This window comes from Aplidium turbinatum, chromosome 12 (assembly GCF_918807975.1).
Source record: "Aplidium turbinatum chromosome 12, kaAplTurb1.1, whole genome shotgun sequence".
Lineage (NCBI taxonomy): Eukaryota > Metazoa > Chordata > Ascidiacea > Aplousobranchia > Polyclinidae > Aplidium > Aplidium turbinatum.
The window spans coordinates 18,356,323-18,372,448 of NC_137483.1; the positions used below are offsets into that span (position 1 = coordinate 18,356,323).

Genomic DNA, 16,126 nt, shown 5'->3' on the forward strand with positions numbered 1-16,126 from the left:
AAATGCGCATCAGCAATGCTATTTCTTCCAAAATAATAGCTTTCTTTTTTCTCTTCATCCCTTATGAAACCAAATCTTCTCTGGGGGTCATACGACAAAATAGTTCCAATCATTTTAATAAACTAAAATCAGTACCTGTAGGCTCTGTAACGTACTCAAAGAAGTACCTTACGATACTAGAAAGATATCTGATTAGCCAAAAATAAGAGTATCCGTAAAACCAAAGAACACATAAACAATAGCAAGGATACAATTATCTGGGGATGGGCAATTCAGAACTGCCTAGGGTCATGCGGGGTCAAACGGTACACTTTTTCAGTTTTTTGAATGCCACATAAAACCGATGATAAAATTTAAAAAAAAAATATTTACCACAGAGCATTACACCTTTCAGCAATGAAATAAGACATTTTTCAGAAAAATTAAAAACTTACAAAAGGGTCATTCCGTGTCAAAACACCAAAAAAGTTCCCACCCGACCCTCTCAGATTTTGCTCAAACTTTATCGGAATGTTGGTAGACATAATTAAGCAACATATGTAACATTTTAGCTCTTCATCACTTTTCGTTTAAAATTTATACCCCCCAAACTTTTGCACCCCCGCAAATTAGTCGTTTTCATCTCATTTTATAGCGTTTTTGAAGGATCATATCTTCAGATTGAAATGAGCTACAGTGCTGAAACTGGAAAGTTTGGTAGACATTTTCCCACTGATTTCAGACATGTATTTGATAGAAATGTAGTGTGTTGCAAATTTGAGTTACATTTCTTTGAAAGTAGCCCTTTCTACACATGCGAACGTATTTTTTGCAAACTTTGGAGTCCTGTATCTCCCGCAACAAGTATGACAGTGCAACAAAACTACTGTTGGTTTTCACTCATATATGTAAGATTACTCTGATAAAATTTGAGGCTTCTAACTGCAGTGACTTTGCAGTAATGAATTCGAACAAACCAGACATGTTTTAAACATAAAAAGATATGCTAAGCTGGGGTAGGTGTGGCCCATTTGACCCCATCAGCTGTGGGGTCAAATGGGCCACAACTTCTATACGTCTAAATGGTAAGGAAAGAACTTCATTTTTGCTATTTTATCACAGACCTGTTGGGTGGCATGTATTTTGTTGAAGTGATGCTCAAAAATTTTAGCAATAAAGGCCTTCTACGCCCTTTTCAGATAAAGGTAGAACACATAATTTGCACTGCTCTTTTTTGCAACTAAAATTGAACAATATGAATAAGGAAACACTTTACAAATGTTCAATTTTAAACAAGCAGTCATAAACAGAGTAGAAGGGGCCAAGTCAAACAGCAGGGTCTATAGTTGACAATTGAAATAGGATACCGTACTATGCAATAGGGTGATTCATGAATTGGGGAAAAATTAAAAGTTTGTAATTCATATCGGGCACCCTCTCGCATCGTGTTAATACCTGAAAAAATAATCCTGTCAAATTTTTGGGGCAACGGAAAACATTTTTAAGGTTGCTACCTACTTTGAAAGCTTCACAGAATACACTAATAGCAACACGGGATTACATGATAGGAATATAATGACAAAATTACTCAAAATTAATTAGTTGAGTGTTGACAGATGTCCAGAATGTTATTAATTATAGTTAATGCATCAGTGTAGACTTATTCCTATCTGGATAGAGCTGTCTGAAGTTTTAGACTGTCATGAGGAGGAACTACTTTTGCTCTTTGTCATTGGTGTGCAGAAAATTGTATTTGCTCATAACGCTCAAATTTGTATTCGCCACACCACATTCAGTTATGTCATTCACAACTCTCATGCCAAGTAGAGTCGATTTTGTAGCAATGTAGATGTCATTGGGTTCCTAAAGAGGTGGGTCTTGACTCCAAAAGTCAAAATGCAGTTCAGTAATTTTTTTATGTCGTGTGTTGTTTGCTGTGATGAAGTCCTGCAGTTCTTTCCTATTGACTGTCATCAAGTCCACCATGGCACGTTTAGAAAGATTCTCAAATCTTGGACTTTTCAAAGCCTTTACCACTTTCAGTTTATGCTTTCTATTTTCTTTTTGCTCAAAGAGAAAAGGCATGTCTAGAGCTAATCATGCAACCAACAGCTATGTCTAATAGTAATAATAGGCCTGTTTACCTAAAAAATGTCATATAAATTAAATAGAATTAAAAAAGTTATGCAAGTGAGCTATAACTTGTCAAAAAGCCAATGTGGCCCATTTGACCCCATTTTATTTAAACAGAAAAATTACAAAAAGTAAAAAAGTGGGACTATTAATATTTTCAACATACTAATTCAGCATTCTGGGGTATATGCTGTTCAGTAAATTTTCATTCCAGCTTAATTAGTTTTTGTGGTATACCAAAGTTTTTTTGGTAAATTTTCAAATTTTCACATTTTTTGGCCACTTTTGCATCATCTGAAGCATATTTTCCAAATGTACATCTGTGTTTGTATTACATGATGCAAATCTATGGGAAAGCAGCTTTAAAATGAGCTAGTAACTTCTGATTTTAGAAAAGAATAAGTAGGAAAAAAATGCGATAAGTAAACAAAGTAACAGAATGGCCCATTTGCCCCCGCGTCCAATTTGACCCCGCTTGACCCTACTGAATCTTATTAATAGGATTCGGTTTGTATCTCTCTTTTTTTGGATTAAATTTATGTTAATTGATCACCAGTGGACTGTGCAAAGCCAGTGCAACAAATATGCTGTACATTGTACAAGCACACGCGCGTTGATTAACAACGCAGTTGCCAGTTTTGTTCAGGGGTTCTCTCACAAAATTGCAATAATCTTGTTCAAGAATTGCAAAGATAAGTAGTCATAGCATGCATGATTGCATGTATTTGGCACTTTTTGTTGCTATATAATCTAGCATTACTTGGGATGCAACCTATTTCGTCCCCTGAACACTTCGTCCCCCAAATCAGGAGACGAAATAGGTTGAATCCTTATTAAGGGTAAATAAAAACATTTCTAACCCTAACCTAATTCCTAACCTTGGGTTACAGCCCTCGAAATTAGCTTCCATCTACGACAGCAAAAACATTGCGGTCGCCAAATCAACAAATCTTGGATTACGGCGGCAATTGCTGTATGCTTTAATCAAACAAAATTTTATGCGCTTCTTCTTCTTCATCGTCTGTCACACGGCGGTAGCCAAGAGCATCATGCAAGCTATTTTAAGCGCTGTCAATGCTCTTGTGAACTGTAAAAAGTTTGCAACCTTATAAATGCTGGCTTAATTGTTACGCGAAAGTTATTCTTTCATCGAATGCTTATTTTTGACCGGTATCGTTGCGAATATAAAAAGTGGTACAAAATTGGATAAATAATTCTTTGGCAGTAAAGAAAAGTAATGCTTCCGATCATATGGCATCGCTCGTTCATGAGCGGGCAGTTTGCGTCTTCAAGTGACGACGCGACAACCTCATCCTCCAATGATTCCGATTCTGACTAGTTCTTTATCCAACAGACTTCGTGTTGCTCGCAGTATCCCAATTGTGCCGAAATTATGTTAGTGTACAGTATACGTAAATCGAGGCAATCTTCTCGCAAGGAGCTATTGATTTGTTATCGGTACCTGATTGAGCAATTAACGTTATTTCATGATAATTTAACATCGCTAGATGTCGAATTAATGTAAACAAACAACATAGTAAATTTCTTATTGGGCATTGTTGTTGCGGTGCTGACTCGAACGTTGAATCAACCCAAAATTAACTTACTTTCCCCCCCCAATGAGTTATAACGTGAATCAAGCTAACAGCGCGCATATCGCGTTGATCGCTTTATCGTTACTTTTGGTATTATTACATCACAACAAATCAAACAGTGCGGTTATGATAGACTATTCAATTATTTTTTTCTCTTCTCGTTTTACATGTTTTGGAACAATTTTTTCGTAACAAACGTTCACAGCAATTGCCGAGGCAATTTCAACTTTTGCCGTTTGGCCTCGTCAACGTTTTTGCAAAGTAAATATATGCTAATTTTGAAGATTGTGTGAGTGTTCACAGCAAGTAAAATAGTCCGAGGTGAGGTCTTGGTGCTTTGTTTCTGCTGATTAAACTCCCGCTGCGAGTAAATCAAACAGGAAGAAATTTTGACCAATTTTTTTCGGAATTAAATGCTCATTTTGCGAAGGCATTTTTATTGCCGTAGCAGAATGGCTGTTCTAGAGATGTACCGATATATCGGTATCGGCATCGGTAATATCGGCCATTTTTTGAGTATCGGTATCGGCATCGGTATCGGCAAAATTTGGCCGATACTGTGGCCGATACTAAACATGTAAAAAAAAAGGCGTTTGCTGCAGATTTTCTGCAGAAGCAAAGATATAGATTTTTAAAGTAGTAACTAACGTCACATTGAAGTAGAAAAATAACAACCTGTTCAAATTTTTGATATCTCACACTCCCATGACTTCATGCGCGCACCTTTTGGCATTGTTTGCTTACAGTGATTCTTTCACTCAAACAAAACGTTTTTGTTGCAGCAGTTTTGCGTTGTTCGATTCTTAAGTTGTGAAGGAGACTCAATTTCTCCAATATTTATCGTTTGTGTTTCTTTTTTACTCTCAGCAGAGGATAAAACCAGGCCAAGACTACCCAAGTGGCGGGAATGTGCAGTTTTTCATCGTTTTGGCGTTGCTGGACGTTTGAGGGACCCGTGTGGCTTGGTTGTTTTTGGTGGGCTGGTTCTGTCAGTTTGTGATTTGGTTTCCGCCTTTCATTGTGGTGGACTCACCAGACTTGAACAATGTCGTGGTGGATTGGATGGGCTTGGGGTGGGAGCGGTGGGACTGCGAATCCTCACTGAACTAATCAATAAGTGGTCTTGTTGCGCCTGGGATGGCGGCCTCATTGTGGGGGGGAGTGTCCTTCCCTGCTGTCGGCAACGAGCTGGGCGCTCACTGGTGCGGCGGGCTGTTGCAATTTTCTGGCCATAACGGTGTAGCTGCCACGCTAGCCATTTAGAGTTTAGACCATCCAAGTCAACTGTAATGTTTCTCGACAGCCGTTTTGTAGCAAGAATTGACATCGACAAGAATTGAAATGGCTAGTGTGGAAGCTGCACCGTTGTGGTTGGCGGGTCGCGGCAGCTCACTGTGCTGGTGAGTCCTCAGCCTTGTGCTGGTGGCCGGGGGGGAAGCTCCTTTCTTTGCAATGAGGTTGTCATCTTGGGCGCAACGGGACCATTTTGATTAGTTTGGTGAGGATTTGTGGTCCCATTGCTTTCTTTTTGGGCCTACTTATTCTGCCATGACATTGTTTGGGCTTGCTGAGTTTGTTGCGGCCAAGGGTGAAAGTTGAATTGCCGACTGGTGGAGCCGGCTTGCTGGGGGCAGCCGAGTTGCACGTGTTTTTTGAGCTTTTGGCGGGGTGGAAGCGATGCAGAATTGTGCATTTTTGCTACCTGGGTAGTCTTGACTTGGCAAAAGCTTTTCAACCAAACGACAAGTGCCCTTAGGTTGCACATTACTTGTTGAATAGTTTTTGTAAGACTACACAAATCAATTGGTTTACATTTTACATCTTGTTATAAATTATGATAGCCTATTTGGAGAGTTTGCGCAAACACTTTATTAATTTTTCAGAAACCCCAATTATGATGTAATGTTTCTTTACTAAAACCTACTATTATGACACAACAATGCGGTTGAGATTGGATTCTTGAATTTTTATTAAATTATGCCAATTCAAAGCTTTTTTTAATAGTTTTATGCAAATAAAGTAAAACTTAACATTTGATATATGTCCTTGCAAATACCAAAATTGCTTCTTTTTGTAACACCAAAGTATCGGCCAAAATATCAGTATCAGTATCGGTATTGGCCTAAAAAAGTGATATCGGTATCGGGATCGGCCAAAATATTGGTATCGGTACATCTCTAGTTATGACGTTTGCGGCGGCTTTTACCACGGCAATTGCCGTGTGCCGCCGCTAATTTCGAGGACTGGGGTTAGAAATATTTCTAACCCTAACCCTCAATAAGGATGCAACCTATTTCGTCCCCTGAAAAGATTGAGAGAAACTCTGAAATGTTTGTGGCAACTCCGATTAGCGACTTCAGCTCTATTGTATTTTTTCTCGATCTATTCAAGGGCTGAAATCGGGGGACGAAGTGTTTAGGGGACAAAATAGGTTGCACCCCATTACTTGCATCAGCAGTTTTATTGATGTTTATTTCATGGTTGTGAATTTTAGCTAAATTTTGAGATTGAAACTTGAGGAGCAGCTGACAATGTTTGCACACTTAAAATTTAAGGAATGCAGTATTGTATGGTATTCTGGGTTTTTTTTTCGCTGAGACTTTTCGGTCATTTGTCCGAAATGACTTGAAAAAATTCGGTCATTTTTTATTTATTTCGGTCATTTTTTCGGATGAAAATATTTCCTTTGAAGTAGCTGATACAAACGAAAATTTGCACTTCCTGACTAGCTACAACAATAAGTTTCGCTGAGAAACGTTGTCGTGTTTTATCTGAGAAAAGTTAGAACAGACAAACGTTACTTTCAGTCTTCGAAATTAACATATTTTTATTTTTGCAAAAACATTGTCAAGGTCAAACGGCAAAAGTTGAAATTGCCTCGGCAATTGCATGTGAACGTTTATTACGAAAAAATTGTACCAAAACATGTAAAGCGAAAAGCAAAATATATACTAGAGTAGTCTATCACGACTGCACTGTTTGATTTATTGTGATGTAATAATACCAAAAACTAGCGATAAAGCGAGCAACGCGATACGCACGCTGTTAAGTAATAAACGTTATATAACTGACGGGGGGAAAGTAAGTTAATTTTGGGTTGATTCAATGTTAGAGGCAACACAAATCGATTTAATTTTCCCGGCGGGTTATATTGCGTAACAACAGTACCCAATAAGAAATTTATGTTTGTTTTACATTAATTCGACATCTAGTGGCGTTGAATTATCATAAAATAACGTTAATTGCTCAACCAGGTACCAGTAACAAATTAATAGCTTCCTGCGAAAAGATTGCCTCGATTTACGTTTACACTAACATAATTTCGGCACAATTGAGATACTGCGAGCAACACAAAGTCGCGAGGCGCGATAAGGAGTAGATGCTTAGACTAATTTGACGTCTACCATCATTGAATCAATGCAAATAGGATGATATTTTTATGAAAGATTCAATTCTCTCAGCTGGGCACGTGTCTAAGCGCCGGCGAAGTAGGAAGTAACCCAAATAAAACATCCAGCAATAGTAAGAGTCTGGTGTAGTCCAAGAAAATTATTTTTTTTTTGTAATCTTTTGGTCCTTACAAGCGCTCCTGTGGCCTCAGCATTTTTATTGCCAACGCTAACGCATCTGCGTCGGCAATCACCTCGGCAAGTGCCGATTGCCCACGCTAATTTCGAAGACTGACTTCTGTATTTGCGTTATCACATATAATAAGACATTGGATCAACGTTTAAACACTAAGTCTACGTCTTGTATTTCCGATTGACAAGAAATCGTACAGTGGCGCAAGAAGCTTCTTTGCAATCACTGAAATCGATTTGAGCGCGTACGTATTTTTCGGACATTTTGACCGAATTGACTATATTTTTTTCGGACATTTTGCTAAAAAATCGGTCAATGACCGATAAATGACCGAAAAAAAAAACCCAGATGGTATTTACTTCATTTATGAATGAAAGTCTGCACATAGTTTTTGAATTATAGTTACAGTAGAGTATGTTTCTATATTCTTGAATGCTTGTGTTTTGATTTGAAGACTGAAAGCATCATTCTCTATATCGTGACGTCAAATACCATATCGTGACGTTCCAAATGGGGGGGTTGTAACCGCCAAAACCCCCCCTTGGCTACGCCACTGCAACCAACTAAGTTTCAAGCGGTAACTTTTTCAGCTGAACTAGCGCATTTTTGGGCCATGAAAAATGCCCCCCATTCCCACACCCACCACCGGCGGCCAGGCAGACTTCCAGATTATGAGTACCCACATACCACCGGACATCGCTGTATGAATAGAAATTGGTAACTTTTTCACCTAGGGTGAACGTCGCGGGCTCCCGGTCTATAAGGTTCGCATACTTCAGAAACTTCAAGCTTCACAGTGACACTTTCATGTGGATTCATATTCAAAACTGGAGGAAACTGCAAACTGACTTAATAACACTTATTTTATAATGTAGCAACTGAATGAAGTAATATTTTCCTGAAAATCAAACAGAACAAACATGTAAAAAGTACAGATAAACAGTTCAAATTGCGAGTACGCAGAATCAACTTGTCAAAAACATCACATTCATTGTTAAAAAACATTAAAAACAATAACCAAAGTCGATCATATGACAAACATGTAAATACAAAACATTCACAATTCATAACACCCAATAAGAATATGAGGTTGTAAAAATGTTATAACTCAAATATACACAAGCCTCGTCAACGTGCGAACACATAGTGTAGTGGTAACTGGAAACCTATGTAATTTAGGTGTAATTTAACAAACATCAGACTTATGCGATTTTTCACCAGAATGAGTTAGCTTATGAGATTTCAAATTGCCAAATTGCGAAAAAGACTTTTCACAAACATCACACTTATATGGCTTTTCACCAGAATGAGTTAGCATATGTGATTTCAAATGACCAGATCGTGCAAACGACTTGTCACAAATATCACATTTATACGGTTTTTCACCAGAATGAGTTAGCTTATGAGATTTCAAATTGCCAAATTGCGAAAAAGACTTTTCACAAACATCACACTTATATGGCTTTTCACCAGAATGAGTTAGCATATGTGATTTCAAATGACCAGATCGTGCAAACGACATGTCACAAATATCACATTTATACGGTTTTTCACCAGTGTGAGTTAGCTTATGAGATTTCAAACTACCACATTGAGAAAAAGACTTTTCACAAACCTCACATTTGTATAGCATTTCACCAGAATGAATTAACCTGTGCCGCTTCAAATGACCAGATTGTGCAAACGACTTGTCACAAATATCACATTTATATGGTTTTTCACCAGAATGAGTTAGCTTATGAGATTTCAAATTGCCAAATTGCGAAAAAGACTTTTCACAAACATCACACTTATATGGCTTTTCACCAGAATGAGTTAGCATATGTGATTTCAAATGACCAGATCGTGCAAACGACATGTCACAAATATCACATTTATACGGTTTTTCAGCAGAATGAGTTAGCTTATGAGATTTCAAATAACCAAATTGCGAAAAAGACTTTTCACAAACATCACACTTATATGGCTTTTCACCAGAATGAGTTAGCATATGTGATTTCAAATGACCAGATTGTGCAAACGACTTGTCACAAATATCACATTTATACGGTTTTTCACCAGAATGAGTTAGCTTATGAGATTTCAAATAACCAAATTGCGAAAAAGACTTTTCACAAACATCACACTTATATGGCTTTTCACCAGAATGAGTTAGCATATGTGATTTCAAATGACCAGATTGTGCAAACGACATGTCACAAATATCACATTTATATGGTTTTTCACCAGAATGAGTTAGCTTATGAGATTTCAAACTACCAGATTGAGAAAAAGACTTTTCACACACATCACATTTATATGGTTTTTCACCAGAATGAGTTAGCTTATGAGATTTCAAACTACCAGATCGAGAAAAAGACCTTTCACACACATCACATTTGTATGGTTTTTCACCAGTGTGAGTGATCTTATGCGATTTCAAACAATCCGATCGTGCAAACGACTTGTCACAAATATCACATTTATACGGTTTTTCACCAGAATGAGTGAGCTTATGAGATTTCAAATTACAAAATTGAGAAAATGACTTTTCACACACATCACATTTATATGGTTTTTCACCAGAATGAGTGAGCTTATGAGATTTCAAATTACAAAATTGAGAAAATGACTTTTCACACACATCACATTTATACGGTTTTTCACCAGTATGAGTTAGCTTATGAGATTTCAAATGAGCAGATTGGGCAAATGACTTTTCACAAACATTACATCGATATGGTTTTTCACCAGCGTGAAATCGCTGATGTCTTTCCACTTCAGATTTGCATTTGAAACTCTTGTCACAAAGTTTGCAACAAAGTCGTTCGTTCAAATGAATTTTTTTGTGATTGATCAATGCTGACGTGCTTGGGAAATATTTATAACATATATTGCAATTGAAAGTTTTTTTTTCAGTTGTTTGGATGGAAGATAACCTTTCTTGATATAAATATGGAGGACATTCCTTAGTGGCTGAAGCAGTTTTTAAATCATCTTCGTCAACAATTTCATATGATTCAGGAACTTCAAGCTCGACTGGAACCTTTTCATCTTGATTCATACTGAAAGGTAAAGACTGTGTAAAGTTGTGTGCGACGCGAACACAACAGGTGCGGTAGTTAATTGCGCCGGTGACGTCACGATTTTCCTAATCCACCCGGCAGGACTGAGCAACTGTTAAAGCACGCCAACTTGAAGAAATCACTCGGTTTCCAATGACTGCTTCGCAGCAATGAAGTTTATACGGTTTTTCTGTCAAGAAATAACACAACATAAGACACTAGTCACAATTCAGCAAGCATAACAGTCGAACTGATAAACGTACCAAATTTGTTGACAAACAGTTCTCAATCCACTGTACGGTACACAAGTTCCACAGGTTGGCCAATGACGCACTGAATAAATAAATTCGCGATGTTACCTTACACAATTATTACGTAGGCTACCGTACCGTACAACCATAACGCTAGGTCAATAATCATTAAAAAACAAAGAAACGTGGCAATTCACTTGGCCTAGTTAAGATCGGTTTACGAGAACTAATTTCCATTAGGCTGACAAATTATTGGTCAATAATTCAGTAGTAAACATAAATCCACAATTCACGACACAAATCAATCAATCATACAATTCAGAATAATGAACGTACCGGTAGTATGACCGGATCAGTAATGCCAAATGATGCACTTGTACGCGAAAGATTCTATAGTGATTGACTCTGCAATATTTAAGTTTAAAGTATTAGCCTAACAACAATTTACGCACATCAGAGATACGTTACGTTTGTTTACGGTAGACAGTCAACATTCAGTTATACAAAACATTATTACATCACAAGTACGCTCACCAGTAAGTTGAACTTTGAGAGATAGCAAGCTGCAAATATGGAATTCAGCCTACACGCAAATAAGTATTACCATAGCAGTTGTCAAACTTAAGTCCTGTAGAAATACATAACAGAGAAGCAGCTAACAAAGCATAAACATCACTCAATCAATTTTCATTCACAAACTACAGTAGCTAACAAGTTCGGCTAGCTGGCAAACTAGCAGCAAAAACGAAAACGTCTCGAAAGTTCCATAGACAATCTCGTGGTGAGTGTTGCCATTTGCAAATCCGCGATAACAATGAAGGGGAAACGACGCTAGGTGGCGAATACACAAATCAACGGGAGTAATGCAGTAAAACGAAAGGCAGGCTTTTCTAAGACCTGTTGAAAATCTAACACTCCCGGGCCAAAGAAGGGCCAAACTGGGTCATTCTTTTCATGAATAAAAGTTTTTCAACAGTCTATTGTCATGTAACAGTTCAGTCTTTAGTCTCTTCCTCATCGCTCTGATCTTCCAGCAAAATCTCAACGGTGTCTATTGGTGTCTCATCTTCATCTGGATCATCTTCTTCCCTTTGGACAATTACACAAAGCTTGGATATTGGTCTCTTCAGAGATCCGGTTGCAGTCTTCACTTCTACGGAACGAACAACGCCGTGACGATCAGGAAATGTTTCAATTACTCTGCCTAGTGGCCATCGTTGTCTGGGAGCAGAGTCATCAATCAAAAGGACGATGTCTCCTCTTCGGATATTCTCCTTTCTGTGAAGCCATTTTGCTCTTGACATCACAGATCGTGGGTATTCCTTAACCCACTGCTTCCAAAAGGTGTCTGCCAGAAACTGCACATGGCGGTATCGATCACGTGGTCGGTAGCCATCTCTGTCGCAGCTTAACATTGGCGGTAAATTCGCTGAAGAATTCAACTTCAACAAGTGGTTAGGTGTAAGAGGTAAGTCGCCATCAACTTCCAGCTTCACATCGGTGAGTGGTCTTGAATTGACGATGTCTTCCACTTCAAGAAGTAACGTGTGCAATGTGTCATCATCGAGTGGTTGTTTTGGTAAGATGTTCATAAGAATTTGACGTACTGTGCGAATCATTCTCTCCCAGGCTCCACCCATATGGCTGGCTGTTGGGGGGTTGAATGACCATTCTACACCTTGTTGTCGAAGGCTCTGGTGGATCTGGTTCTGATTCCACTCATCGATGGCTTGCTTCAAGATTCTTTCACAACCCACAAAGTTGGTTCCATTGTCAGAGAAGATTTTCTTGATGGGGCCTCTGCGAGCTATGAAACGCCGCAAGGCATTTATGAATGCGCCAGTTGTCAGGTCTGGTGCCACCTCCAAGTGAATGGCTCTAGTTGTGAGACATGTGAAAAGGCAGCCGTATCTCTTAATGTCACTTCGTCTGTTTCGGACATTTAGCGGCCCAAAAAAGTCAACGCCAGTCTGTGAGAATGGTGGCTGTGACATTTGTAACCTTGCTTCTGGCAGTTCTGCCATGAGCTGTTGTCTAGGTTTTGCGGTCCTTCGTCGGCAAGGCAGGCATCTTGCAAGTACCCTTTTAACCGCAACTTTGGCATTAACTATCCAGTATTTTCGGTTAATATTGTTCAGTGTATGGCTTTCACCCATGTGCTTCGATTCGTTAGTATGACAATGTTCAATTATCAAGTCCGTTAAGTGGCGCTCTGGAGCTATGATAGCAGGATGTCGCGTTTCGAACGGTAAGTCGGCTCTGTCGATTCGTCCGCCAACACGTAGAACATCTTTCATTAGGACAGGGCTGAGTTTTTCGAGTGGGATCCTCTTAGCTTTGGGCATGTTTGGATGTTCTCCTTTGGATAGAGATTTGATCCAGGCAGGAAAACTCTGACGCTGCTCGTATTTGATTAACTCGATTTCTGCCTCATCAAGTTCTGGCACACTGATTGGTCCTTTCAGTGTAATCTGGGTTTCGTTCTTCATGCGCATCAGTAAGTATGATTTGAATCTTAGGAACCAGGCTACTGATAGTTTCAGTCGGCGCAGAGATGAGAAGTAGGAGATTAACCTGTTGGTTCCTTGGCTTTCAGTCGTAGAAGCAGTAAAGGTTTCGATTTTCCTCTTTGGTTTGTAAGCAGCAAAGATATCTTCAGATTGTGGTTGCTGAGCGGTTTGGTTGGGCCATTCTTCTGGGGGTTTCCTCAGAAAATCTGGGCCATTGAGCCACATCCCAGAATGCATCAAGGCTTTGGCCGTCATGCCCCTTGATGCTTGGTCAGCAGGGTTCTGCTTCGTGTCACGGACAAGAAAATTTGAAATGTCGGATTCAGCATCGAAATTATCTAAGCCTGTCTCCTTTGGTCGAGTACCTCTAAGCAACCAGCCTAAGGGCGTCCTGACTGCATCAGGTCCTTGCTTCGGGTTAGGTGCAAAGCGGCTTTCAATGCATCGGTGGGAGACAGCATGATCATTTCCGATCAACAGTGTAACTGTACCATGGTCCAGTTGCTTCAAGTCAATGCCTTGGAGGTGCTTGTGCGTTTGCAGATACTCCGGAGAAGGCGCTGGAGTTGGCTTGGTAGGTATCTTGTCAACGACGATCACATCTGTCAGTTCTTGCACTTCGCCGCCAACTACTGGTAGAACTTTCAACGCTACAGTTGAAGAACTGAAGGAATATGGTCCACTCGAAGACAGTGTTTGCACCTGGAAGTCACCAGATGGCTCAGGTTTCAGTTCAAGCATCTCTACAAGTTTTTGTTCACAAAAGGTGCGGTTTGAACCAGAATCTAGGAGAGCATAAGTATGTATTACCTTTCCTTCTCCTGTCACACGTACGGGAACGATGTCCAAGTAAGTTGCCGAGTTGCTGGTTCTGGAATGGAAGGTTTCTACAACTTCATTTGTGTTCCTTTCTAATGGTCTTCTTCCGGGATCATCTGGCTGGCTATCATTTCTTCTATTAGCAATGGGGTTGGGGTGTCGTCTCTGGATTTGTTCTCCAGTTGTGACCAAGTACCGATGTAACAGAGAATGATGTGATGAGCTTCCGCATTCAGTGCATTTACCTCGGCTTCTGCAGTCGGCACGTATGTGATCTGGTCCAAGACAGTTTAAGCACAATTTGTTCTTCCTTACAAATTGCTCCCGTTCAGTGACGGATTGGGCTTTGAACTCTTTGCAGTGTTGCAAATAATGTGTATTATCGCACAGGATACATTGTATGAGTCGCTTGTTGCCAATTCGGAGCTGTCCGGATCGTTCAGTAGGTTTTGTCACTACGTTAAACAGTGAAGCCTTTTGTTTCCCTTTGGTGTCAGGCTTGTTAAGTTTGTCGACATTTGATGAAAAGAGTTTCACGCCATAGATTGAATTGGCAATCCTAGATTCGTTCGTTATGAAGTCAGCAAAATGTTGGAATCCAGCCACTTTTCCAGTGTCATCATTGATTTTCAGAGCTTCAATTACCCACTTTTCTTTCAGAGACGCTGGCAGCTTATTTGCAAGGCAGGTGATAAACTGCACGGTATCCAAGTTCGAAGCTTCGGTGTTTGAGCTCAATGATGAACAACATCTTTTCAACAGGACGGACAACTTCTCCAATTGTTCGGGTTCGTGGTGAGAAATTCTGGTAACAGCTCTCAAGCGTTCCTCGCAAGCATGCGCAATAACGTGTGGTTGGCCATACCTCCGTTTCAATTCTTCCCACGCTTCATCATAGCAGTTGTGACCTTCGCTGCTATCGGCAAGGTGCCTTATTTGTTCACAGACTGCATCACAGCAGTGCTGCATGAGGTAAGACATCTTCCTGTCGGGTGTCAACCAATCAGAAATATGGGACTTAAAACGGTGCCAGAAAGCCCAGAAATCGAGTGGGTCACCAAAGAATTTCTTAACATCTGGTTTAGGTAGAAGTCGTTCTGAAAGATCAGGTTGTCGGCTAGTATAATAACAAGGGTAATTTACCTTTTGGTCTGGCATTCCTGCAGATGTTGCAGTTGGTTCTTGTTTGTGCCGCTCATCACCGTGACGCAGAGGTTCCAGGTGTGTGTCTTTGTGAGTGAAGGTTTGCTGTGGCAATCGTACGGGTGTCATTGATCCAATATTGATAACCGAAGAAGAATCATCTTGCCAGAGTGCGGCTTCAGTTTCAGCAGCTTTAATTTGACGCAGGTCTTCAGCTTCGGCTCTCTCACGTTCAAAGCGAGCTTTCTCTTGTTCCATGCGAACTAGTTCTTCTTCCTCTCGTCGCCTGGCATCATTCTGTTCTTTTGTCAAACGAGCTAGTTCCAATTTGGCATGTGCTTCACGTTGACGCAAACTATACATTGTACTCGATGACCGAATGCTTCCGGATTTGGAGCGATGGGAATGAGTACGCAAGGACGAGTGATGTGAGCGTAGTGGAGGAGTTTTAGTGTCTGTCCTCTCGCATTCCGAGAACCACTGTTTGACTCTATCAGCAAATTCTTCTTTACCTTGAATGTAATCTCGTTTAGTTGAAAGGCCTCCTGGAATTTGTTCATTCTCAGGGACATCGACACAAAGCGCCATTAAAGAGGCATAATTTTTGTCAATTTCTAACAGGATAGTCTGCACTTCTGTGAGGTTTTCACGTTTGCTCATCAGTTGTTCACCACGCTTGTAGCTGTCTCTCAAAGTATCAGCTGCTTGTTGAATAGCTTCGGCTTTGGAATCCATAGCTGTGTATGCAAATCCGCTTCGTAACAGCATAAGCTAACTTCAGCAAATGAGAGATGTCACGTAACACTGATGGGAACTAGGTAAGTAAACGCAAATTTGATCGTCAGGTTGGTGAAGATCAGCAGTTCGGTTCGATTGACGAAATCAGCTTCAGTTCAAAGATGGTCAAGCTTTGATGCCAAATTTGAAAAACGATGTTGTGTGCGACGCGAACACAACAGGTGCGGTAGTTAATTGCGCCGGTGACGTCACGATTTTCCTAATCCACCCGGCAGGACTGAGCAACTGTTAAAGCACGCCAACTTGAAGAAATCACTCGGTTTCCAATGACT

The 16,126-nt window shown here is 40.0% G+C and overlaps 3 protein-coding genes across 3 annotated transcripts; all 3 read right to left on the bottom strand.

The window, feature by feature from the left end:
• Positions 1-8,448: 8,448 nt before the first annotated feature.
• Positions 8,449-10,332, bottom strand: LOC145780642 (uncharacterized). Its single transcript, XM_082592266.1, has 3 exons — positions 9,409-10,332; positions 9,223-9,360; positions 8,449-9,177 (listed from the first exon to the last, which is right to left on the bottom strand). Exons 1-3 carry the CDS (start codon positions 10,330-10,332, stop codon positions 8,476-8,478), a joined length of 1,764 nt encoding a protein of 587 aa, XP_082448392.1. The 3' UTR covers positions 8,449-8,475.
• A 154-nt stretch (positions 10,333-10,486) lies between these two features.
• Positions 10,487-12,294, bottom strand: LOC145780504 (uncharacterized). The gene is made up of 2 exons (XM_082592122.1): positions 11,119-12,294; positions 10,487-10,989 (listed from the first exon to the last, which is right to left on the bottom strand). Exon 1 carries the CDS (start codon positions 12,222-12,224, stop codon positions 11,580-11,582), a length of 645 nt encoding a protein of 214 aa, XP_082448248.1. The 5' UTR covers positions 12,225-12,294; the 3' UTR covers positions 10,487-10,989; positions 11,119-11,579.
• A 25-nt stretch (positions 12,295-12,319) lies between these two features.
• On the bottom strand, positions 12,320-15,791 carry LOC145780643 (uncharacterized). The gene is made up of 2 exons (XM_082592267.1): positions 12,666-15,791; positions 12,320-12,391 (listed from the first exon to the last, which is right to left on the bottom strand). Exons 1-2 carry the CDS (start codon positions 15,789-15,791, stop codon positions 12,320-12,322), a joined length of 3,198 nt encoding a protein of 1,065 aa, XP_082448393.1.
• Positions 15,792-16,126: the final 335 nt, after the last annotated feature.